Here is a 25,811-nt window from a genome sequence, read left to right as displayed (position 1 = left end):
TAATGTACGTCATATCAAATAGCAAACTATTCAAATTTCTATCTATTTCTATTGTTAAAATTTGGCCACGTCAGATGTACATGTGGCATACCATGTGTAATTGTTTAGTTATTCTATCAGCCATGCTAATTTTTTACAGTAGATTTTGATGAAATTTTTAATAGAAAATATCAATTTGCTCTTTGATCTAACATGTAGGGACTAATTTGCCCACTTTTTGAGTAAAGGGGCAAAATGCAATCTAACTCCTTGTATAGGGGTCTCCATGGTACTTTTACCAGATTTGATTTATATTCGACTTGATTTTATTAAATTTGGCTAGATTTTAATTCGACTTAGTTTTTTTTATTTAAAAGTTAAAAAAGCATGAATATCAGAAGTATTATGTTGTAGGCATTAATGTTTGAGTTTGATCCTAAGCAAATCCCATTTCTCTTTTTATGATTATAAAAAAAAATCTTTTTATACAACGCCTAGAACTACCCATAGCCTCTCCTCAATCCTTAAATAGGAGAATAATATAATTCAGCGCACTTGAATCCACATCCTTCTCTTTTCAACAATAATGTCAATGTCAATGTCAATCAAGCTTAAGACTTAATTGACAAAATCATATATATTTTTTAAAGATTACAATTAGAATCACAGATAATAATTACAACTAGAATTACTCTAAAATATAATAAATAAACCCATAACTAACTTTGTATGGGACTTAAACCCAAAATAATTTAGGGAAAAATCCCAAACATGATGGGACTCAAATTAAGATACTTATGAAAAAGTGTTTATGGATCAAGTTGAGTCTAGACTCAATTTCAAAAAAAATTCCAGGCTCTAACTTGGTGCAGACTATCCAAATTGCCTATTTCGCTATTTTAAAAATTTTATAAATATATAAAGCTTGACACATTTATTTATTTTTATATTTTTAAAGGAGGAGTTGGGATTGAGAAATAGAAACCAAAGCTTGGCTCGTAATGGATTGAACATATTATTCAACCTTTAAACACTTCTAGTGACTAATTTGTGACCAGATTAATAATATTTTATTAACTTATTATGAAAATAATTTATATTTAAAGTGAAAACAACTATAAAATATTTTTAAAAATAATTAATCAAATTCACATGAATAGATGGAATTCAAATTGATTAAATTTTATATTAGACTTAATTTCAGTCAGATTTTAAAAGTAATAATAATGATGGTTTTTCTTGTTTAATCTTCCAAAGGTCTATCATGATATTTATAAGTTGTTTTTCTTCTTCTTAATTTTAAATTTAAGGTTTAACTATAAAGGTAATTCTTAAATTATACCACATTTCCACTTAACTTTTTTTAAAATAGTATTTAAATTATCAAATTCATTACCTTCTTATTGATGTATCGTATTTTAAGTTAAAACGAAAAGAATCCAAAAAAATAAATAAATACCTAGATGAAAAATAATATAAATTGGAGGTCAATTTTGTATTTAAACTTTTTTTTGAAAAAAAAAATCTTAAAGTAATTTATTTTTTAGGAAAAACGTCCCTCTCTTTAACTTGCAATTGAGCGTTGGTTGTAAGCTGGTTTGGCTTTACTTGGAGTAACAGCTATCACCTTTAAATAGCCTTCAAAGTTCAAAATGTGAGAATATATATAAAATATGTCCAGTTTGTATATAACCTAATCCTTTCACAAATTTGTATTTTCTAACTCTAATATCCAATTCTGTCCTTCAATTTATCAAAACTTAGTTCTCATGCCTTACGGAAATCAATGGTTTAGTAATTATATGTAAGGACCTAGCAAATTAATAATTTATATATAACAATTTATAAAAAGAAAAAAAATCACGTGTTTACCAATAACTAGAATAATTTATTAGTTTTCGAGGACAAAATTCTGACAAATTAAAATAGAAAAATTAATTTCTCAATTTTTATAAAGTGGGAAAACTAAATTTAGAGTTAGATTGCATTTTCTATCATTTTAAAGTTATTGCAAATACAGTATAAACATAAGTATAATATAATTATAAATACAAGTTTAAGCAATTATAAAGTAGAATTCAACTAATACAAAGTATCCCAAATAAATAGCAAGATAAATGATAAAAGTACTATAGAAGCTCCTATTTATAAGGAGTTAGATTGCATTTTGCCCCTCCATGTAAAAAATGAGCAAACAGTCCCTATATGTTAGTTCAAATAGCATATTGGTCATTTCTATTAAAATTTTCATCCATTTGTCATGTTAAAAACCAGCGTGGCTATAAAATAACTAGATATATGCACATCATGCTGAAATATAGGAAATGATTTTTAACAATAGAAATGGATGTAATTTATAACAGAAAGACCAATTTGCTTTTTGGTTTATCCTACAAGGAATAATTCGCCTGTTTTTCAAATAGAATGGACAAAATGCAATTCAACTCTTAATACAAGGGTCTCTATGATGCTTTTACCCCAAATAAACTCATCTATAGTATATGTACATGTTGGGACTAAAAACTCACATAACTTAATTACATATCATAAGACTCAAACCTTCTGCCTTATCCAACAATGAGAATATTTCTTTGGTAGAAGTGTGAATCTAAGGAAACAGATAGCACCTTAGCCCCAGAAAAATAGAAAAATTACTTGTTAATCCTCTCATAAATGATAAAATTAAAAGATAATATTGCACTTGAAGCTTAAATGATTTTTTATTTAATCCTTTAAAAATTAAACCATAAATTAAACCATTATAAAATTACACCTAAACTTTTATAATTACCTTTAAATATATTTTTTATTAATTGCAGATTTTCTACCACTTTGTTTTGTTCTCAGACAAAAAAAAAAAAAAATCTCAAAATTCACCTGTAGCATTTGAAAGCAATGGAACCGGAATTTTCAATCACATCATCATCATATCTTAATGTTTGGGAATATTCCCCCATTTTATAAAGCTAATTCCGTACTAGTTTTCGCCAAAAAAAAAAAGAATAATAATTTCATAAATGCTAATTTGCTGCTTAAGAATTTAATTATGTTAATTTTTACCGATTGAGTTTTAGTTTAGTTGATATTGATATTGTTGTTAGTATAAGTGGGTGTAAGTTCAAATACGTTGAAGCGTATTATCTTCTTATTTAGAAGTTAGAAAGAGATTATAAATAATTTTAATATTATATTAAAAATAAAACTTTCAATATATATAAAATTAAATTGTTATATTAATAAATGAATTTTATCTGCTATATTTTATATTAATTTTATTCTATGCTATAATTGTTATATTTATAATAATAAAACTTTCAATATATATAAAATTAAATTTCAAGGATTCAGCATAACAAAAATCATAAGTTAGCCCATTATGTTCATACTCAACTATTATTTTCATAATTATGAAAATGAAATATTTGTATTATTGTTAAATGTTGAAATTTTGGATTATCAAAATTGATGCCCAAATTTTACTTTACACGATTATCACGTATATGGTTATTATAGATGAGCTTTGTTCAATTATATTCAATAACTTATTTAATTATATTTTATATTATTTTTAAATGTGTATAGAAATTCTTAAGGAAAAAACTTGTGAAAATATGACTGCTGAGCGAGAGTTTTCATTTGATAGACGTTTGTTTTCAAATGAAGCAAATTTGTTGCCAAACTTTAATTGAAGTGATGCCATGACGGTATGATTGGACTGTCGTCATCTAATCCCATAAAATCTGCCAATCATTTATTTCATTATATTTTGTTCTTTTAATCTAATCACGTATAATTGGTTGAGTCTTAATTTGATTGGTATCAATATTATTGTAAGTGTAAGAGGATATGAATTCGAGTATGTTGAAGTTTATTATCTTTTTATTTAAGGGTTAAAGAGAGAATATAGATAATTTCTAATTTTATATAAAAATAGATAATGAAATTAATTTTAAAAAATATAAAAAACAATATTTTAATGTCATAAAATGTTTCCATACAAGTTGCTTTAGACTTGGTACAAATAAAATAAAAATGTCAATTAGAATTTCAATAACCTATTTGACTCCATCCAAATTAGACCAATTTGGCTGTTTTTGATTGGCTCTTTGAATTTGAATTTTGATTGGATTAAATATATAAAATTTAGTTAAAGGGTCAGAATATTTAATTTATATATTGATTTTATAGAATTGAGGATTGATCCTCGCACTTTTTAAAATTGAAAAATTAGTAATATTATTAAAGATTATCATTAAATTGTTAATACAAAATCAACAATTTAACAATTTATATACTGCCTTTTCATTATTTTAAGTTTTCTTTCAACTTGAATTTTGATTGATTTTTTATAAAATTTATATCTGAGTTTTTTTTTAAACATTACAATCTAAAAGGAAGGAGATATTAATATCGAATTTAAATTTTGAGATGCCAGCATAAAACTTTTAACTATAAAGTATCAATCATTATCAATAATATATTTATGCACATTCAGTGGTGAAATTAATTATCTAATAAATTTATAAAAAATTTAAATACTAAATATGTCTTTACTTGAGATAATAAAATTTAGGTTGAAATCTTGTATAGAAAAATAATGGAGAAATGAAAAAGGGGCAAAATGCAAATATTGAAGAAGTTTCGAATGCATAAATCACGGAGACAAAAATCATAATTTAAAAATTGCGGTAACAGAGATAGTGTAAGATGATATGTTATTTAATTTAAAACGCGTCACTAATGTGAAAGGATTTCTACCTCATAAATCTATTTTTTAAAAATACTGAAATACTGAAAATACTTTTATTAGTTTAATATTATAAATATTATTTTCCTGCCATTTCTGTCGAAGTAAACCAATTTTCCCGGAAAAAATATTTTATTTTTGTTCTTTCGCTCTTAAAAACACATTCCTTCTTTTAAACAAACACTGAAAAAGTTTTTTGTTTTTTGTTTGTGTATTTTGTTTTGTCTTTTCAATTTGTTGTATAGAATACAATAATGTCATCACCACCACCAGGGGGGACTCCAGCGCCGTCATCACCACCACCATCAACAAACACTACGTCTCCACCGCCATCTGCAGCCGGAGCTCCGCCGCCGAGTAGTCCTCCTTCCCAATCGCCGCCATCCACCGCAACTCCGCCGCCAACTACCACTCCTGCCACACCACCACCAACCGCAGCAACTCCGCCGCCAACTAACACTCCTTCTACACCACCACCAACCGCAGCAGCTCCGCCGCCAACTAGTCCTCCCTCCCCGCCATCTGGTACCCCATCTCCACCTCCAGCCACCCCATCAGCTCCTCCTTCAAGCAACACTCCTTCCCCCTCCGCTTCATCGCCTCCTCCAACATCATCTGTATCTCCTCCACCTTCAGAAGCAGCATCTCCACCACCATCCTCTACCCCTTCTCTTACACCTCCTTCTACGTCAACTCCATCGCCACCTGCCCCGAGAAGTCCAGGTACTCCATCTCCACCACCACCTCCTTCGAGGAATTCAGGAACTCCATCTCCTCCGTCGCCACCGTCATCAAGCAGTGGTATATCGACCGGACTGGTTATTGGTATAGCAATAGGGGGAGTGGCAATATTGTTGGTTTTGAGCTTGCTGTTTATATGTTGTCAAAAGAAAAGGAGAAGAAGAAGAGACGACGGCGAAATTTACTACGCGCCGCCGCCTCCACCTCCTGGGCCTCCTAAAGGTCAGACTTTTTCCCTGGAGTTATAGTAATTTTGATTCTAGTCAATTTCGGATTATCTCTGATTCAATCCGTTCCAGCTCGGGTCAGTTTTGATCATTTCGAGTTAAGATCACTTTGATATTTCTGGTAGTTTTTTGTGTCCGATCATTGCATGCAGGGATTATTTTGAATTGTGATTTTGCAGGTGATTCCGAGTTACTTGGTTTTGGATTGTCTACAATTTGAATCATTTTGTGTTTAGTTGATTAAGTTCAAGTTAGTTTTAGATTCGAGTCAAATCGGATTGTTGAAATGTTTTTTTTCTTTCAGATCATCCACACGGTGGCCAACAATACCGGTGGCCACAAAATCCTCCACCGCGTGTCGATCAATACGGTGCAATTTTGCCTAATCCAACTGCGCCAGTTACGGCATGGAGACCACCATCTCCGGAAGATTCTCCTATGCCATCAATGCCACCACCTCCACCACCACCGCCTTTCATGAGCAGTAGTGGAGGTTCCGGTTCTAATAATTCAGGTTCCGAAAATCCACTTCCACCACCCTCACCCGGCATTGCACTTGGTTTCACCAAGAGCAAGTTTACTTATGAGGAACTAGCAAGAGCAACAGATGGCTTCTCCGATGCAAACCTTCTTGGGCAAGGCGGTTTCGGGTACGTGCACAGAGGAGTTCTCCCAACCGGAACGGAAGTTGCAGTCAAGCAACTTAAGGCCGGAAGTGGACAAGGGGAAAGAGAATTCCAAGCAGAAGTCGAGATTATCAGCCGCGTTCATCACAAACATCTTGTTTCATTGGTCGGATACTGTATCTCCGGGACAACAAGAATGCTTGTTTATGAGTTTGTTCCGAACAACACATTGGAGTTTCACTTGCACGGTAAGACTGCCTTTTGACTGTATGCTAATTGATGTTTGAACCTTTCCGGTAAATTGATCTAATACCGATTATCGAGTACTAATTGTAGGAAAAGGGAGACCTACAATGGATTGGCCAACAAGGATGATAATTGCTTTAGGATCTGCAAAAGGACTTGCATATCTTCACGAGGATTGTATGCTAATTGCCTCTCTCCCTTGTTTACTTGCTCTAGAAGTAAGATCTCGATCTTTTTCAGTAACAGATTTCGTGGTTTTTCAGGTAATCCTAAGATCATTCATCGCGATATTAAGGCGGCTAATATTCTTTTAGATTTCAAGTTCGAGGCTAAGGTATCGGTTTCAGTCATTTTGATTTCTTGACATTGCTGAACATTCAACCATGAATTAGATTATGTGACCGTCCCACTTCGCTCGAGCGAATGTGCTTTTTTCTCTTGCTACTTCTTCATCGAGATAACGATAAACTTTGGTTTTCAGGTTGCCGATTTCGGACTTGCAAAGTTCTTTTCTGATGTCAACACTCATGTATCCACAAGAGTGATGGGTACTTTTGGGTAAGAAGACTTCATCCATTGTTGTTGCTTGGTTCACAAGAAAAGTGATTTTATGTTAGTATTCTCATTGTTCCAGGTATTTGGCTCCCGAGTATGCTTCGAGCGGAAAATTGACGGAAAAATCGGATGTTTTCTCTTTTGGGGTCATGCTGTTGGAGTTGATTAGCGGACACAGACCGGTTGGCTCGTCTTATGCCGAGGATAGTTTGGTCGAATGGGTTAGTTATTATTGCTTTGGACTGGTTTAAGCTTTTTAGGATCCTTTTTTATCGAGTAAACCTTACTTTGCCTATTGCAGGCTAGGCCATTACTCTCAAGAGCATTAGAAGACGGAACATTCAACAATCTCATCGATCCGAGGTTACAAAAGGAATATAACCACAACGAGATGGCTCGTATGGTTGCTTGTGCTGCTGCTTGTGTTCGACATTCAGCACGACGTCGACCACGAATGAGCCAGGTAAATGGGTCTAGAGCCACCACTCTTTACATTCCACTCATTATTTGATTCTAACCTGTAACTTGCAACCGAGCACAGATCGTACGAGCTTTAGAAGGAGAATCGTCGTTATCGGATCTCAACGAAGGAATGAGACCGGGACAAAGCAATGTGTACAGTTCATATGGAGGAAGCTCAGATTATGATGCAAGCCACTACAACGAAGACATGAAAAGGCTCCGAAGGGCTGCATTAGGCTCGCTAGAATACGGTGCTAGTAGTGAGTACAGTGAACAGACCAGCGAGTACGGTTTATACCCTTCCGGCTCGACCGAAGGCCAAACTACTCGGGAAATCGAGACGGGAAGTACAAAGAAAAATAGCCAAAATCATAGCGGGAACTCTATGTCTTGAAAATGGTAATACTATCTCTGTAAAGATTCCATTGCTATCAACAGTTTTTTTTTTCATACAGATTTTATTGGCGAATTGTTTGCAAATGAATGATATGCTTTTTTCATGAGATATCACCAAAATTTTTTACCTTTGAAATCACGGCTTTTACCATTGATTTGTAAGTATTATACTGCTAGTGATTTACATGAAAGTAAATAATGGATAACAGTCACTTTTGCTTGATTCTTTTATTTGTTGCTTAAATGTTCAAAATATCAATTGGGTTTCTATTTTATTAAAATTGTTAGGTTTTGTTTTCATTTATATTGATTAGATTGAGAATTGGTCAAGGTATTGGTTTGAAGAGAGGATTAGATTGGTTGAACCGGATTGAAAAATTTGTTGAGTTAGTCTTTTTTATTTTTCAATTTTACAGTTTGATTAAATAAATTATTAAAAGTATTGTAAAAGATATAATAAAAAAATAAAAAAATCAATTCAATCTGTATTTTTAGCCAATGTAATCGGCCCGTACTGATTCTCAGATCAACCGGTTTTCAATTGATTGGTGTAGTTCGAACAATCATTATTCTTTTATGAATTTGTTTAATTAAATTGAACAATTTGATTGGTCTAGTCAAATCGAGAACCAAGCGCTGTGGAGGGCAACCAATGTTTACAAACCACCTAATTGATAATAGTTTGATCAGTTCAACTAGCAATTCGGTTTTGAAAACTTAACATCCAACTTCGATGGATAATGTTTAATTTGTGAATTATGACATCAACATAAAACTTCAATCTAAAATACTAGATTTAATACGATCTCATATCAATAATTTAAAATTATCAAAACTCATATATTTATTTTAGCATAACTTAGACTCAATATTTAAACCCTAATTTATTCAATTTTAAAAGATCTTGATCCCAAACTTGAAATAATTAGAATTTATATTTACCTAATTTTAAAAATTTTCCTGTTAAACTCAAATAATCTAACCTCAAAATTATTTAACTAATAAAATTATGTAATGAGATATAAGTGATGCAGACAGAATTTATTTATTATGAGTGATATTTCAGGCTCCTTGTTAGAATTAGATTAAAGATGGATCATCATGATCAAATGAGTATATTTGACATTTTAAACTGAATTGTAATATCTTAATCTATTCAAAATCCAAGATATAAAATATTTGACCGTGTGATTATTCAAACTTGGATCTGACCCAAGGGCAAGACATCATATCAACTTTAATCCTAATATTTATTTATAATATTAAATTAATATTATTTAAAAAGAATTAACCCTAGTTACACATCATATAATTTAATCTTTTTACAATTTTATTTTATTTTTTAATCGAAGAGTCAATAAAAAAGTTAATTTTTAACATATTTAAATCAATGTTTGTAAAAGAAAAAGAATCAAATAAATATTAAATTCTTAAAATTGTTTGTTGAACTTAAACTTTTAAGTTATTTTTAAATATTAAATTCTTATTTTTATATAATAGTTATTTTTATTTAATACGTAATATTAGAAAAGTTCTAATCCACATAGGATTCAAATAAAATCATCTCAAAGATGATTCCATAATTTCGATCTTAATGTTTGTTAATTAAATTAAACATTTATAGCCTTAATATCATCATGCATGAAACTTCTATAGAGCAATGAGAAGCAAAAGATGAGAAAATAATCATGTAGATTATCAGCTGAAAAGGTAATTACATAATCATCCAGAGAAACCCTTTTTTATTTAAATTATCGATGAAAATTAAATATAAATAAATATTTTTAAAAAGTGATGGGAAAGGGATAATCGGCCTCATAGAGAAGATTAGGCATTTCAACATGAAATAATTCAGACATATGCTTGTCATTCATAAAATATTTAATCATCGGCCGATTTTCATAGAAAATTATTAGTATGAAAAATTAATATAAATTGAAAAAGTATATAATGAAGGAAAGAAAAGGGGACTCCGAATATGGGTGGTGATATAACAGGATGGTCGGCAACGGCTGTTGGAAGAACAGCCGATTACGACGAACGAGACCTTTCACTGTTGAAATCGTCACCGTCCCTTTTTCGCAGCATAAATATTTGATTTTCAAAAAAAGAGGCAAAATAAAACAAATTTCAAAGCGGAGGAAGCCGATATAGGATATATGATGAGAACATAATCCCTAGAAGAAGCACTCAATTAAAATCACAGTTTCCCGGGGAAAAAAGGCAAAATTAAACAAATTCCAAAGTAGAGGAAACGGATCTAGATTATATGATGAGAACATAAACTATAAAAGAAGAGCGCAGATCAAATTACAGATTTACAAAAAAAAGGGACAAAATTAAACGAATTACAAAGCAGAGGAATGAAGATCGGAGAACATAAACCCTAAAAGAAGAGAGGAGCTCAGAATCACGGTCGATGAACTCACCTTGTGTCCATGGTTTATATAGGGGACATACTTGAATGTAAACTACTAGGGTTTTTGCGGGGATATTGGGATCCATGACCATGAGAAAAGGTATTGGGGTTTACTGGGATTTTCACTTAATGCGCCCACTTTCGACATTCTTTGCAATGGGCCTTAACCCAAGAAAGAAAACACTAGGCAAATGGGCTAGGCGAAAGAAAAGGTTATTTTTAAGATCGAATTTATCCTGGTTTTATTTTTATTATTTGTATTATAAAATATTTTAAAATTTTATACTAATATTTATATAATTAAATTTAAACATTATATTTTTATCATTTAATTTATAGATAAATATAAAATTACACATGAACTCTGATTTAATGTGTAATTTTATATATAAACTTTGATTTTGTGTTATATTACATGAAACTTTGATTTGATTCAATTCTCATAAACTATTAACACAATTATATAGTTTAACACAATTATCAATATACCATCATTTTATGTTTACATATTACATGCAAAATACAAGTAAATTAGTTTATTTATTTCTTTAAATGTGTATAAATGAATCAAAATCAAAATTTCATGTATACATTTGAACTAATAAAAGTTTCTCGTGTATAACCGTATCAAATTAAAATTTAGGGATAAAATCTCAAAATTATACATGAATTTTAATTTAATTTATGATTATATATATGAACTTTAATTTGGTGCAATTATAAGCGTGAAACTATAATTGTAGTTCAAATGTATATTTGAAATTTTAAATTTGACTTAATCATACATATTTAAATAAATAAATCCATCAATTTATTTTATATTAGATAAATATAATTATTTAAGTATGCAATATATAAACATAAAATGATGTTGTATCAATAATTTTTTAATAATTTACAAGAATTAGATCAAATTAAAATTTCATGTATAAAATTACATAAAATCAAAGTTCATACATACAATTGTACATTAAACCATAGTTCATATATAATTTTTGGGATTTATCCTAAAATTTATGTATCAAAATTTATGTATAATTTTAAGGTTTGTACTTATAATTTATATTCAGATTTAATCGGATCAACAAAAGGTTAAAATCATAAGTATCAAACTTGGACTTAGGGCTGACAAAAAACCCATTTGAACAAGCATTTGGGTGATTTTGATTCATAAGTTGAAAATTGTAGTTTCCTAAACCGAACAAAATTATCATTTATTTAATGTATATTAATTTTAATTTTTATGACGTTAAATAAAAGTTTTCAAAATTTTTATCTACTTAAAAAATAATTATTTATGAAAAAATCTTGAAAAATTATTAAATACCATCCGAAAATCATAAAACAAATCCATTTTATCAAAATAATATCCAAAAATCCAAAACTCAAAATTAAATTAATAAAAATGAATCAAATTATCACGGACAATTTGAAAAATCCAAACTCAACCCTACGTAAACCAGGGCTCCAAATCTACACTTGAAAAAACAAACAGTTTTTACATTCTATGCTCAAGTAACAACATTTGGGGGGAAAGATGAACCCCGCAATTATCAACAAATCTTACACTTTGAAAGCAAACGGTTTTTACATTTCTATGCAAGCAAGCTAAATTACAGATGCCACCAGAACCAGACACTACCATCACAAATTTTTATAATCTAATTCCGAATCCTGCATTATTGAGACATATTGATTGCATGGTCGGTCCGATGACTGAAGTCCAAAACTAAAAAAGTGAATCAAATAAACAACGACAACTCTACAACTGTTACCTTATATCTCAGCTTCTCTCAGGTCTGCTTCTTTCCAACTGAGTATCTAGTGTTGATAGGATCTGAGGCATTGACATTCCCCCAGATATAACAATTTCTGCAATGGAAGAAAAAGCGAGATATAAGTTTAAACTAGAAACAAACAGTAGCGTGTGTGTATATATATTGCTTTTTATAAAAATAATCCATGAACCACTTCATGATAGAGTGGCCATCCTCGTGTGGAGTGGAAATTTCAACGTATATGCCATTCATCATTGCAATTGACAAGGCTCTCTATTACCCCCTAGCAATAGGAAGAGCTTGGAGTAGGAGGGGTGGAGCCAAGCTCGAACAGTGAGGAGTTTGAGCTTGATTCAAAACTCACTGCTCGAAGCTCAGCTCGAGCTCAATTAAATACTATTATTTAAGCTCAAGCTCGGCTCGAAACAAAATCAAGCTATTAGAGCTTGGCTCAATTAAGCTCGTGTACATGATTTATATATTCAAACTCGAGTTTGATCTCCTTCCATATACAAAATTTTTGGGTAAAGTAGTAATTTAATATCATAATATTAGAACTTGGCTCAAGAATGATCAAATCAAATTAGAGTTTTTTTCAAGTCGAACTTGAATAGCTTACGAGCACGGTGTCTCATTTACACCCCGAGTTAGGAGGTCTATGCAGTAACTCCTCCCATTCCTACCCCACCCGGCCCCTTCCTTTTTTTCCTTGCATTTGTAATAATGACAACAAAAGAAGTTGAATGCCTCACCAATTCCTTCACGGACTGACAGATTCAGTCTGATAACATCCTTGGTGTTGATGAGGAATATATCACCAAGGTAAAGATGATTCGTGGGAACAAACACACAGCATAGCTCTTCTTCACCAGCGTCACTCTGCATTTAAAAAGAAAAAGAATAAATCGGCATCCTTGATTTCATGTTACCTGATTTGTCTTAAACCCTACTGGAATACTCAATATTTAAAACGCTAGCAACCAAATTTAGAAGTTCAGACACTCAGCAACAAGCAGTCTTTTGGAACAACAATGCTGTAGAAGCGAGCTGGGCAACAAGCAGTCTCAATGAACATGCAAACATGCATGCCAGAAAAATTAGGGATGGCAAAAAAAACCCGAATCCGACGGGTTCCAACTTGAACCAACATGTTAGGGTTAGAGTTTTTTTGGAAAATCAGGTTTGAGTGGGTCAGGTCGGGTGAAAATAGAAAATTAGTCAGGTTGGGTTAGAGGTAAACACGCCACGTCCTGTCCTGAGATATTTACAAAAATTCTCCTAATATATATTAAGTTTTTGCTTTTAATAAATAAATAAATATTAAGTTTAAACTAAAAATAAATAAATCTTATTTGCTTCAAAATTAAAAAATAAAACAAATAAAAATGTAATATTTTTATTTGCTTCAGAATAAAAATAAAACTATAAAATAAAATTCAAGTCAGTTGGACTCGGGAGTCGGGTCTCCTATTAAATTTCAAATTCGAGGCAGATTTTTTTCCTAAGAATCAGGATCGGGTTGGATTCAAGTTGAATTGATCAAGCTTCGGGTCAAGGTCAGGTCAGGGCGGGCAAAAATCCGCTCCACCCTGTTACCATCTCAAGAGAAAAAGAAGAAAAAAACAGGGCAAGCCAAAATGATAATTTAGGAAGAAAACTTTATTTGCTTACCTGCAGAGTAACAGATGAAGTGATGAAGGCAAATGCATATTCACCGATACGTGGGTGCCTTATAATGGCTACTTCCTTGAAGGCTTGTGTGTTCTGATCTGAAATAGTAAAAGAAGTGAATGAAAAGACTGATGTAGCATATGGATTGTCAATACATGGATCAATTAGAATAACATGACCAGCTAAACTAATTTACTTCATGTCGAAGAAAACCAGCATAGCGCATACCTGGTGATATAGCAGAACTGATCTGCTTGGATGCATTGTAGATGTGACGAACAAATGGCATCCGCTTGATAAACCACTCACCAAGGCCCAGGACAGATGCTCCCAACCAAGATGACATGAATACGCCAACCAAGAAGATGAATGTAATAGAAGTTACAAAGCCGAGACCTATCCAGGAAATAAAAGGAGGACATAGCCTTAGAGAAAGAAAACATATTTGCGAACTCCATGATCTGATTGAAGGGGGGGAAGAATAAAAGACTCAACAATTGGTAAAAGTACCATGGAGGCCCTTGTACTAGGAGTCAAACTGCATTTTGCCCCCTCAACTAAAGATAGGCAAATTAGTCTCTGTACATTAGGTTAAAAGAGCAAACCAATTCTTCTGTTAAAAATTCCAGCAACTTTTACCGTTAAAAACTGGTCCCTGTATGTCAGCATGAGTTACACATAGCATGCCAAGTGTAACTGTTTGGTTATTCCATCAGCCACACCAGTTTTTAACAGTATAAATGGATGAAATTTTTAACAAAAAGGACCAGTTTGCTCTTTGATCTAACATATAAGGACTAATTTGCTCATTTTTTGAGTAAATGGGGAAAAATGCAATCTAACTCCTAGTACAGGGGCCTCCATGGTACTTTTACCCTTGACAATTATGAAATAAGTTCACTGCACTTGCAGGAAGTTCAAAAAAGAAAAGCTTTTTAGGTGCTAACTGCATGAGATGCTCACCAAATATATCAATTCCGAGTTGCGCATAAATTGGAGAGAAAAAGCCATCCACAAAGTGAATAAACCACCATGTTATGTAGAAAGTGATTGCTATAGGAAACAAAATGACGCTGCAAAATAAAAAATGGTTCAGTAGCTGCTATAACAGTTTCATGAATGACAATAGAAACTCCATAGACATTTTCTTGGAACTAGAAACCAAAGCTACTAAGTTTTGGAGTTCATCAAATAAAAGTTAGCACAAATTCATAGTGGAAAGAACAAACATTTTGTAAGATGATAGAGAAGTAGGGAATCTCAAGACAAGCATCCATTTCATGAGAAGATTGTGACAAGAGAAAAGTGGAAACAAGAAAAAAAATTAAAAGAACATGCCAGGCTGGTCAATGATCAAACATGTTATCTCAATTTCAAATTTCATATCAAGCTTCCACCGTAACTCTCCCAAAGAATTCATTGTAAATGAGGATACTCATTATAATTATATGGTGAGTGAATGCATCCCAACCATTCTAGTGAAATACTTATTTTCCACCAAGCACTTTGCCTAGAAAATAGCTGAATAATTGTGAAAAACTTCAAGGTATTTAGAATTATCTCTCATTTCAAGAATTCATAGCTCCAAAGTTCTAAAATTTACAGTACTCAAAATTAGAGGTAAAATATACAAAGATATACATATGATACATTAGTGAAAGTATTTTCACTAATTATCAAGGATATGAAACAAAGAAGTTGAATTGGAGGCTTGTGTTGATCCCTTTTTTCCTTTGTAAGAAGATGGTAATAGCACCATCCAAATCATTTTCATACAGATGACCATTGTAGAAACATCCATCATATGAGTCCATAAAGCTAAAGAAAGGAGATGAAAGAATGCCAGTTACCATCCTGTCATGAACTTCTTTGAAGCCCAGCTCTGGACAATTTTGTAAAAGGTCTGCATAAAACAAAGCTTGTAAGGCAAATTTTTAGAGTAAAAAACAAAAGTGTGCTCGTTACAAGAAAACACAAACATAAGCATAGAATTACTATACAGGCAACATAATAAAACCATTTCTTTTGAAAGATCATCAATATCCCACTCCACAAACCAGAAAGAAATAATGTCATCGTGTCTCATAAGCGGAGGGGAGACATCAAATTCAAGCCTATAGTTCTATACCCTAAATTTGTTCGAGGGAATTTATGAAAAGAATCATATACCTTCTGTTATGGGCCTTAACATTCTTTACACAGCATTGTAAGCTATCAAAAATAAATCACAGATACATTGAAAGCCTCTAAAACGGAAAAAGCAACCACTTGTTACAAATTTTGTATGAAATTCTATCAACCATCAGCTCAGTTATATATATCCTAAATGGTCTTATCTTCTGATAACAATTTTACAAGAAAACAAAAGGGAAAACCATTTCCTCAATTTTTAATAGCTCCAGTATATTTATGCAACTTCCTACATCAAAATACCAAGTCAAACACAATTAAAACAGTTCCAATTTCCATACCTCTTGTAATATCAATAATTTCCAGCTTAAATAGGAATTTGAACCATCTAATTTCTCTATATTAAATCGCATTAAGCTCTATTCCATGAGTATTAATTTATAAAATTCAAATCAAATCTTACAACTACTAACCAAAAACAGCTGCAAACCAAGTCAAATTTAATTAAATCACAAAGGTAACTCCAATTAACAACAAAACAAAGGAAAAACCATTTCCTCATATTTTAATAGCTCCAGTATATTATGCAACTTCCTACATCAAAATACCAAGTCAAAACACAAGTAAGACAGTTCAAATTTCCATACCTCTTCTAATATCAATAGTTTCCAGCTCAAATATGAATTTGAAACATCTAATTTTTCCACTATTGAATCGCATTAAGCTCTATTGCACGAGTATTATTAATTTATAAAATTCAAATCAAATCTTACAACCACTAACCAAAAAAAGCTGCAAACCAAGTCAAATCGAATTGAATCACAACGGTGACTCCAATTAACAACAAAAAATCGAGAAAAAAGGAAATGAAAGAAAAATACCTCACGCCCGGCATGATGCGAAGAAGCAGAAGACGAAGAAGAAGAAGCTTTGGAGGAATCATCGTGTACGGATTCAGCCACCGGAATTAGAAGCTCACGATCTCTACTCGCCGTCATCGCCGCCGATTTATCATCTCCCATCACCAGAAAAAACGCGGCTACCAATATCCTTATCCAAGGATCCCAAAAAACTCGCTTCGGCCGTGTCTCTCAACTCACCGTTTACCGGTCAAAGGAAGAAGAAACAAGAAAGGAATTTTCTAAAAGATAACCAATAATTTTCAAATGTTATCTTTTGAGATTAGGGACGACTCTTTTGAATATGCTGCTTCGTCAATTTGACAGTTAGGCTGACTTTTGTAAATTTGTTTCTGCGTTAATTTCACCAAAAGTCCTTAATTTATTTCAAATATTTTAAATTAGTCTCTAAACTTCAACATATTCCAATTGAATCTCAAAGTTATATCAATCAGACACGTCACTTTAAACATTTAATAAAATTTAGAAAGATATTATAATTTTATTACATCAAATCCAGATTATCTATATAATATAAATATGGGTTTATAATGGATATAATAATAAATTTAATCTCTAATATTTATCATTTTGTATATTAATTCTTTCTTAGATAATTTTATTCGTTAATCTTTAAAATGGAGTCAATTTACTTTTTTTTTAAATTAATGTTAAAATTTTAACGAATTAAGGTGACAACTTGCATGGTTGTAGCTTGTAAACATGTATTTCATAAAAATAAAAATAAAATTTCACAAAAAAAGAGAGTTCATATGTATTAGTATGTTGATTATCACATTAATGCCATTAAAATTTTAATAATTCAATTAAATTTTTATTCAAAACAAAATAATTTGAATACAATTAAAGGTTAAGAGCCAAAATTATTTTTAAAAAAGATTAAAATAAATTAAATATTAAGAATTAAATTTATCATTATCGTTTATAATTTAATCCGTATTTTATATACCCATAATGTATATGAGCTCACATTTTACGCTCAAACTAATAGTTAAGCTAATAAAAGAATCAAATTATTATAATCTTGATGTTTTGATGATTCAATTAAAATATTTAAAATTTAGGACCAATTTAAAATTTAAATCATAGTTTAAAGTTATTTGGTGAAAATAACCTTTTTATCATTTAAATTTTTAATTTAATTATATAAAATATTAAGGGATGGGTCGGACTTGTGGCTCTGATTATTCAAAGCTTAAAATGGATTAAAGACTTAACTGATAAGCTTTGCTTAGCATCATTTTGTATTTTTAGTAAATTAGAGTTAAGCTTATTAAACTATTAGTAAGTTTACGTTTTTATCACTCAACTTCAAAAGTTACAAAATGATTACTAAATTATTTGAAAGTTTTCATTTAAGTCACTAGGTTGTTAAAATTTTTACTTTACAACATTCTCCATTTGCATCGCTTACACTAATCGGAAGCTTTTTTTCTCTTATTCTTTTACAGTTCAGTTTTATTTCGTGAAACAACTTTGAACATCGTCGAGAATATGCGAACTAAAATCTAAATAGCTTTCTTATTCGATTTCTGACACTGTTCGTCAAATCAACTTAGATCTAATGTATGTTCTTCTATTTGTTAATGAGTACTGATCCACCATAACAATCGCCGAATTGTCACTTGGAGCTTGCTAGCAAGACTTTAGCAAAAAAAAACTTAAAAGCTTGGTGACTTAAATAAAATTTTTTGAATAATTCAATGATCTATTTTATAACTTTTTAAAATTAAGTGACGAAAATATAAACCTGCAAATCGTTTAATGATTTTTAGTGTAGTTTACCATATATTTTTCAATAGCGTGTGATCTTTATATTCCAGAAAATATAATATAAATAATTGATATTATATTATTTACCCGCATAAAATGAAAATGGAAATACTCTTTGTTTTGTTTTTTCCTAATGGGTTTGATTTTTTTTCAGTAGCTTTGATTTAAATCATGAGTAAATTTATCAACAAAATTTTTGGTTAATATTAGATTATGACATATTTACGATGTAGTTAAAAATATAAACATAGTAAATATGTCATAATCTAATGTTTAATTTCGTTATCATCTAATTAAATTACTCGATTAACTCGTGACATAAACTTAATCAAATACTTAATATATAGTATAAATAAATTAACAACACATAAAATTTAGAATTGCATGCAATTCAAGTTTGATACTAACAAATTTTCAAAAAGAAAAATTTGGTACCAACAAAAACATAAAATTGAAATCATAATCTAAATGCCTCACATTTAAAAAGCTCGAGTTTTATTATGCATGATTATCGTATGTGATATCTAATCTTATCATGCATAATTGTTATATTACTAATGGCAAGATAATTAGACAGTTTTAAAATTAGCATAATAGCAATTTTAACCCTTAACATTTAGACTTTGTGTAATTTGACATTTTGTTTTTGCACTTTTACTTTTATTTTGACATAGAGAGTTAGTTTTAAAAGAATGAGAAAAGATAAAATAATCTTTCATTTTGGTATATTCTTGTCTCCAAATCAAATTTAGTTGATGGATTTTTTTAAACTTTTATGTGAAAAACTTATAAAAAGCAAATTAAAAAAATTACACAGTGTGTATATGTTCAAGAGCTAAATTTCTAGAATCAATACTATATTAACACAATGTATAAATGTTGAGAATTAAAATTGTTATTATGCTAATTTCAAAAGCTGCCATGTCACTTTTCCATCAGTCATTTAACGATTGATGATTAAAAAAGAAAAATCCGAATAGTTGGGTGACCATTTTGTAACTTTTTATAATTAAATGACTAGAAAAGAAACTTACCAATAAGTGAGTGACTACAAGTATAATTTACCCTAAACAAATTTACAATTATCAACTAAAGCAACTTTATTTACAATTGTTGTATCACTTGCGGCCATGTTCGAAGTTTGTAACAGACCTTCCGAATAATGTTATTTTTAAAGTTTAAACCCGTGTTATCTCGGTTTCTGCTGAAACTGAGGCATAAATCTCCTCGATTAACCCATTCAATAATTGCTTCTCTATTTCATCCACTACTTGTATCGTGTCATTCACAGTAAACCCTTTCTTCCAACCCAAGTCCCATATTCCACTTAAAGCTTCCTTGTGCTTTAAGTCTCTTTCAAGCATTGAATAAAGACTACCAGCAGGGTAGTCTTCACCAGCTACTTCACTATAGTTTCTCAATGCCTCGACCTGATCACAAGTTTCCCTTAACAAATGGTCTAGAGAGATACGAGTTTTGGCATTTCCGACCACGGATAATAACGGAGGGTGAACCAGTTGAGAATCGGGAAAGCTTATTCTTCGAACAATTTCACTTGCGCAGTCTAAGAAAAGTCTTCTGTTGGCATCTGTGAATTCGTTGATGTCAAATTTTGGTGAAGTTGTAGGAAGATTCACATGAAGATAAAAAAGATAGTCGGCGTGATTGAGGAAAGCCGGACAGCTCAATAGCAGTGCTTTTAGTTTGGCCCCTCTAGTGAAGCTTTCGTTGTCAGTTTCATTTGGACCGATACATTTTCGGTTGTTTTGATAATCGGTGGTCACCAGGGTAATGTCACAAACAGAATCCTCGCTGTTATCACGACATTCTGAGAAAAGGAAACAAAGAATTTGTTAGGTAAGTATCAACATTCTACGCACAGTTCAATCGGTAAAAATATCATGGAGGTCCCTATACTAAGAGTCAGATTATATTTTACCATCCTTTACTCAAAAAATGAGCAAATTAATCCTTATACATTACTGGTCATTTCTGTTTAAAATTTCATCTATTCTATTCTTAAAAACGGGTATGGCTAACATCATGTTGACATGCACAAACCAATTTTTAGCAAGACAAATAGATGAAATTTTTAATAAAATGACTAGTTTGCTCTTTGATCTAACACACATGAACTAATTTGTTCATTTTTTTAGTAGAAGAGACAAAATGTAATTTGACTCCTAGTATAAAGTTCATCATGATATTTTTACCCAGTTTAATATCTAAACATATATCATCTAAATGTACGTCATGTTCTCGAGTTTGTCCCAAGTATCGAATAAAAATTAGAAACTCTCAACATATTACATGCATCTACATCGGAAAATGCATTTTGTATACATTTACGAATCTAATACAGGCACACAGCAGTTGACTAATGTCGCATACATCAATTTACTATACTAAAATTTCTATCCTCCATTGTTACCTTCAATCATAATATCAGTTTCAATGCTATATCTTTCGAAAACTGTATCGCTTTCCAATATAGGATCAATCTTCTTTCCTTCCGAAACAATACCATCTCCTTTGTGTTCTAATCTCTCATTCTGCGTAAAAGATAAACTGCATTTAGTTTTCAATCTTCATTTCGGGTTTTCATAGCTTAATGAATGTAGCATAGGCATTTCAAGTCCCATATGTTGATATGCCGTTTAACAAAAGAATTATAACTACAGAAAGTAAACTTATAAAGAACTCACAGTTACTTTAGCCGCTTTCATCTTGTTCACTCCCTTTTTCCGATCATTTGGAGCACGGACTACAGTTTGTGATCCGCGTTGATGAGACATTTTATTATTTGTAACATTTGATCCATTTTCGAGCTTACCGGACTTTGGAGGGGTAACCTTAGCTTCATCTTTAGACCTCAATAAATTCTTTGCCCTTGCAACCTCCTCGTTAACTGGTTTCGTTATCTTTTTGGTTTTCCTGTGAGTAGCCTCTTTTTTCAGCAATGGCACGGTTATGGGCCCTGAAGTTTTTGTCTTCATAGAAAGCTTCTCTTTAGCTTTTACGTCGCTTTTCACTGGTTTGGCCTCTTTCTCTTTGCTTTCTTTAGCACCTTCCCTCGAGCTAATGGAAGGAGGCTGCACTTTTCTGAGCATAGTATCAGTGTTTAAGCTACGACCCTCGTGGAACCATGGCACGAACTTTTCTTCTGTTTGCAAGTGTGGACTGTATCGAGGTTTTATAAGTACGATTGGTGGACTATCGTTGATCAACTTCTGTTCCGAAAAGAAATCACTCCATTGATGGGAATCATACTTGATCTCTTTGATGAAGTTGCTTTTCAATAGTCCTTTAAAATGCATGGCCTCGTGAATGTCCATTGTTCGCCTATCTCGATCTTCCTTCCGGAAAACAAATCGAGACTTCCTCACTTTTGGCTTATTGATTTCAAACATATGCTTTTGTCTATCCAAAATCTTGTTACACTCTACTTCCTTGCACGAATTTGTCTGCAATGGTCTCGAAGGCATTTCTTCTAGTCCCATAAGCTTCGCAATCAAACTTGGGCCTTTTTCAGCACGGACGGTTGATGATTGACTCGAGCTTGTAGACGGGATACCCTGATATCTTCCACTTAAGCATCTCATTTCTTCAACATTTGGCAATAGATTTTGCTTAGCTAGACTATACGTAATCACTTTCCTATGCTCCTCAACACAATCTCTCGAAGAACCATCAACGGAAAGCCTCGGATTTTGGTTTTCAGTTCGATAATCCCATTCTCTAACCAGACTCGAATTCGGCTCGTTTCTCACCCTATCCCATTTTGCCATATAATGAGAAGCTTCTTGCAATTTCCCAAGCACATGCAATGAATCTTGCAAATCAAGTGCTCCTTTCAACAAATCTTTCGCTACATCTCTCGAATTCGTATCATACCAAAGCTGTTTCGAACATGAATCGATCACATTATTTAGCTTGTGAGCTCTCCTTGAAACCTCCAAGAGTTGACAAGAAGTCCCCTTTGTCGATCGGTTCTTTGTTTTTTGCCGGCATTCGTCGGTTTTATCATGCACCATCGTGTCGGTCGAACCGGTTTTCGACCTTCTAATTGTTCTACACTCTACAACTCCTTTTGGATCATCACATGTAACAAATGATCTATAAACAATTGATCTTAAACTCTCTTGAGGCATATTCTGTAAACCAAAAAAACAAATATATTCATAACCTCAGATACTTACAAATATACACAAAAAAAACACCAAATCCACTTGCTTACATGCTCTTCAATGTTCTAATCAAAGACATGATCATCTAAAAACCAACAAAACCAAACTCTGTTTCAGTGAAGAAAACAACATAAACGCCAAAAAAAAAAAAAAAAACATTTATCAGTTCTTGTCTGCTGCGCTAATAAACAAAAAGCATTGCCATTAACAAAAAAAAAAGGAGAAAAAAAAAGTATTTTCAGTACTTAATTGAACAAGAACCAATAATGGCCACAAAATTACCCAAAAAACAGCAAAAAGAAGAAGACCCTAATGAGAAAATGGATGTAAAAATGAAAAGCATAAAAAACCCAAGAATTTATGGTGCTTACCTGTTGCAAATGAACTAGCAGAGCTTCAGATCCAAAGCCAAAAAAATGTTTATTGGGGATAATGAAAATTTTGGACCTTTTTAAAAAAGTGAGCAAATTTAGAGCATGCAAAAGCTTTAAACTTTATTTAAAACAGTTACCAAATGAAGGAATTAAAGCTTTGAATTTTTTCTAATTTACGTCATTTACCAAAATTTTTTAATTTTTTACCATTATTAGTACATTTTTGCATTAAGGTTTAAGCTTTTAGTGGAAATCATGAGTATGGTGTTGATGGTAAAGGGAAAAAAAGGAAGAACAAAGGTAAGAAAAAAAAGGCATTATGAACAACCACTTGCAGATTCATGTCTAAATCACCTTTCACTATCAAATTATGAATTAAATGAACTTTTTAATTGATAAAGAGTTTTAAAAAAAATTTCTGTCTGGGTTTTTGCAGTAAAGTAGGTAAAAATGATCAAAAGCTGAAATTTGAACAGTTTAAATGCATTCACAAGATTCCTGCAATGTATGTATGTATGTGTATATTTAGTTTTTGTATACTGATACTACTTTTGGTGCCTATCATAAATGTCATTGAATCTTCATTTTCCCACCTCTTCTTTTGGCTGGTTGCTGGGAAAAATTACCATAGAGGCTCCTAAATTAGGAGTTCAATTGCTTTTTACTCCTTTTACTTAAAAAATAGATGAAATAATGTATATTAGACTAAAGAGTAAATTGGCTCTTCTGTTAAAAATTATATTTATTTTTACTGTTAAAAATTGGTCCATGTGTCACTTTCTAATTATTCCGTTAACCATGCCAGTTTTTAAGAGTACAAATGGATGAAATTTTTAACAGAAAATATCAATTTACTCTTTAATCTAATGTATAGTGTTAATTTACCTATTTTGTAAGTAGAGGAGGCATCTATGATACTTTTACCGCTGGTTGCACGTGTAAAGATTTAATTAATGCTTTTGAATTTGAAAACCTTTTTACTCAGGCTAGAAAGGTAAAAACACTTCTGTAGTCCTTTTCAATTTTGATATTCAAAAATTTGTCACTTTAAAAAATTAGCATAATTTAATCTCTATCAAATTTAAAACTCAGCAATTAAGGAAATTAATCACATCGTTAGTGTTTTTCGTTAATTGTAAATATTTTTATTAGTATAGTGATAAGTTTACAAATCCTATTAATTAGCACACAATATTTATACATTCAACATTTACATAGAATATATAAACATTGAGAGCTACATTTGTTATTATATCAACACAAATTATATACAATTGACGAAGAACATAAATGTTATGATTAATTGTCATTAATTGTTCACTATCAAATTTGATAAAATTATATTATTTTGATTTTTTTAAAAGATACCAATTCACACAAAATCAAAATTAAAAGGAACAAAAATATGTTTTTACTGCCTAAAATGTTAATTTGTGATTTGAAATGAGATTGAAAGAACCCTTTTTCCAATACCTCATGCTAATATTTCGTTTGAAATCATCAACTCCACGCCACTACAATAATTTTGGGTTAATATGTAATTTGTCCTTAAATTTGTCTAAAAGTATTTAATTAGTATCTCTTTTTTTATAATTAGTTGATACCTGAACTTATATTCCATCATCGAGGTTGGCACCTGCGCACTAACACAGTTAGTTTGTGCTAAATGACCAATTTTATAATGACACGTGGTAGACATAAATTAAAAAGTATAATTTTTTGAACAAGCTCAAGTACCAACTAGGTACTTTTTGGATAAATCCAGGTACTAATTATGTACTTTTGGACAAGTTCAGAGGAGGCAAACTACATGTTAACCCTTAAAAAAGTAATGTTGTTAACAAATTGGGGCAATGTGTGTGACAGAATACAAATTTAGGTATTAATTAGGTACAAAAAAATTCAAGTACTATCTAGTTACTTTTGAACAAATTCAGGGGTAAACTACATAATAACCCTATAATTTTCTTTATGTTTTTGTGGTCTAATTTTACTCACAGTCCCTATACCTTTCACACATTTGAAATTTAGTTACTTTGCTCTTCTGATTTAATAATTGCAATCCATCAACTAAGTTTTATCTCGACTGGCACCATTGCTATTACAAAAAATTGAAAGACGTAGGTTCAGACCACTTAAGTAGGGGTGTTCATTCGGTTAACCGACCCGAAATTGCTATAACCGAATTAACCGACCTTCCAAAATTTTTAACCGTTAACGAACCGAATTTTTTTTAAAAAAAATTAACCGAACAGAATTTTTTTCGGTTAATAAGGTCGGTTAACCGAATTAACCGAAAATTATGTGTTTTTTATTTTTGGTTAAAAATTACCCGAATTACCCGATTAACCAAATTAACCGAATTACCCGAAAATTACCCAAAAAGTTCGGTGTTGAGCTTGAGAAAAAATTGGGCCGGGTTTAATTTGACCTATTTTAGGCCCTACCCTACAAAATTTGGTTTACCCGATTTTTTTCGGTTAACCGACCGGTTTCGAACCGATTTAACCGTTAACCGAAAAATCAAAAAAAATTAACCGACCCCCGACAGAATTTTTTCGGTTAACCGAAAAAAAATCG

The 25,811-nt window shown here is 31.4% G+C and overlaps 3 protein-coding genes and 1 non-coding gene across 6 annotated transcripts; 1 reads left to right on the top strand and 3 right to left on the bottom strand.

Moving 5' to 3' along the window:
• The first annotated feature begins 4,835 nt into the window (after positions 1 to 4,835).
• LOC105785835 (proline-rich receptor-like protein kinase PERK1) lies at positions 4,836 to 8,202 on the top strand. Its single transcript, XM_012612042.2, has 8 exons — positions 4,836 to 5,689; positions 5,999 to 6,568; positions 6,657 to 6,743; positions 6,830 to 6,900; positions 7,048 to 7,124; positions 7,201 to 7,342; positions 7,423 to 7,584; positions 7,663 to 8,202. The coding sequence occupies exons 1-8, from the start codon at positions 4,981 to 4,983 to the stop codon at positions 7,975 to 7,977; spliced, it is 2,133 nt and encodes a 710-aa protein (XP_012467496.1). The 5' UTR covers positions 4,836 to 4,980; the 3' UTR covers positions 7,978 to 8,202.
• A 1,744-nt stretch (positions 8,203 to 9,946) lies between these two features.
• Positions 9,947 to 10,053, bottom strand: LOC128042744 (small nucleolar RNA Z43). Its single transcript, XR_008198256.1, has one exon. It is a non-coding gene; the product is annotated as a small nucleolar RNA Z43 (small nucleolar RNA).
• Positions 10,054 to 11,826: 1,773 nt separating this feature from the next.
• On the bottom strand, positions 11,827 to 17,187 carry LOC105786327 (protein CONTINUOUS VASCULAR RING 1). 2 transcript variants are annotated; one of them, XM_012612821.2, is made up of 8 exons: positions 16,859 to 17,187; positions 15,698 to 15,750; positions 14,811 to 14,920; positions 14,076 to 14,243; positions 13,848 to 13,945; positions 12,929 to 13,055; positions 12,174 to 12,270; positions 11,827 to 12,072 (listed from the first exon to the last, which is right to left on the bottom strand). In XM_012612821.2, exons 1-7 carry the CDS (start codon positions 16,997 to 16,999, stop codon positions 12,182 to 12,184), a joined length of 786 nt encoding a protein of 261 aa, XP_012468275.1. In that variant the 5' UTR covers positions 17,000 to 17,187; the 3' UTR covers positions 11,827 to 12,072; positions 12,174 to 12,181. The 2 variants fall into 2 exon arrangements, with proteins under 2 accessions (XP_012468275.1, XP_012468195.1); XM_012612741.2 differs by having other exon boundaries at positions 11,827 to 12,270.
• A 2,460-nt stretch (positions 17,188 to 19,647) lies between these two features.
• On the bottom strand, positions 19,648 to 23,604 carry LOC105785714 (uncharacterized). Of its 2 annotated transcripts, none has more exons than XM_012611874.2 (4): positions 23,229 to 23,604; positions 21,376 to 22,824; positions 21,102 to 21,222; positions 19,648 to 20,498 (listed from the first exon to the last, which is right to left on the bottom strand). In XM_012611874.2, exons 2-4 carry the CDS (start codon positions 22,819 to 22,821, stop codon positions 19,849 to 19,851), a joined length of 2,217 nt encoding a protein of 738 aa, XP_012467328.1. In that variant the 5' UTR covers positions 22,822 to 22,824; positions 23,229 to 23,604; the 3' UTR covers positions 19,648 to 19,848. The 2 variants fall into 2 exon arrangements, with proteins under 2 accessions (XP_012467328.1, XP_052489999.1); XM_052634039.1 differs by lacking the exon at positions 23,229 to 23,604 and adding an exon at positions 22,908 to 22,965.
• Positions 23,605 to 25,811: the final 2,207 nt, after the last annotated feature.

The sequence above is a fragment of the Gossypium raimondii genome, chromosome 7 (assembly GCF_025698545.1).
Source record: "Gossypium raimondii isolate GPD5lz chromosome 7, ASM2569854v1, whole genome shotgun sequence".
Taxonomy (NCBI): Eukaryota; Viridiplantae; Streptophyta; class Magnoliopsida; order Malvales; family Malvaceae; genus Gossypium; species Gossypium raimondii.
This window is presented reverse-complemented; position numbering and strand designations above follow the sequence as displayed.

Excerpts from the sequence above, each read along its gene's own strand:
- LOC105785835 (XM_012612042.2), top strand. The coding sequence starts at position 4,981 with ATGTCATCACCACCACCAGGGGGGACTCCAGCGCCGTCATCACCACCA. Across the intron at positions 5,690-5,998 it reads ACCTCCTGGGCCTCCTAAAG|ATCATCCACACGGTGGCCAA; the intron begins GTCAGACTTTTT and ends TTTTTCTTTCAG. Across the intron at positions 6,901-7,047 it reads ATTTCAAGTTCGAGGCTAAG|GTTGCCGATTTCGGACTTGC; the intron begins GTATCGGTTTCA and ends TTTGGTTTTCAG.
- LOC105786327 (XM_012612741.2), bottom strand. The coding sequence starts at position 16,999 with ATGGGAGATGATAAATCGGCGGCGATGACGGCGAGTAGAGATCGTGAG. Across the intron at positions 15,751-16,858 it reads CGCATCATGCCGGGCGTGAG|ACCTTTTACAAAATTGTCCA; the intron begins GTATTTTTCTTT and ends TGTTTTATGCAG. Across the intron at positions 14,921-15,697 it reads AAGAAGTTCATGACAGGATG|CGTCATTTTGTTTCCTATAG; the intron begins GTAACTGGCATT and ends TTTATTTTGCAG.
- LOC105785714 (XM_012611874.2), bottom strand. The coding sequence starts at position 22,821 with ATGCCTCAAGAGAGTTTAAGATCAATTGTTTATAGATCATTTGTTACA. Across the intron at positions 21,223-21,375 it reads TGAAAGCGGCTAAAGTAACT|AATGAGAGATTAGAACACAA; the intron begins GTGAGTTCTTTA and ends TCTTTTACGCAG. Across the intron at positions 20,499-21,101 it reads AACTGATATTATGATTGAAG|AATGTCGTGATAACAGCGAG; the intron begins GTAACAATGGAG and ends TCCTTTTCTCAG.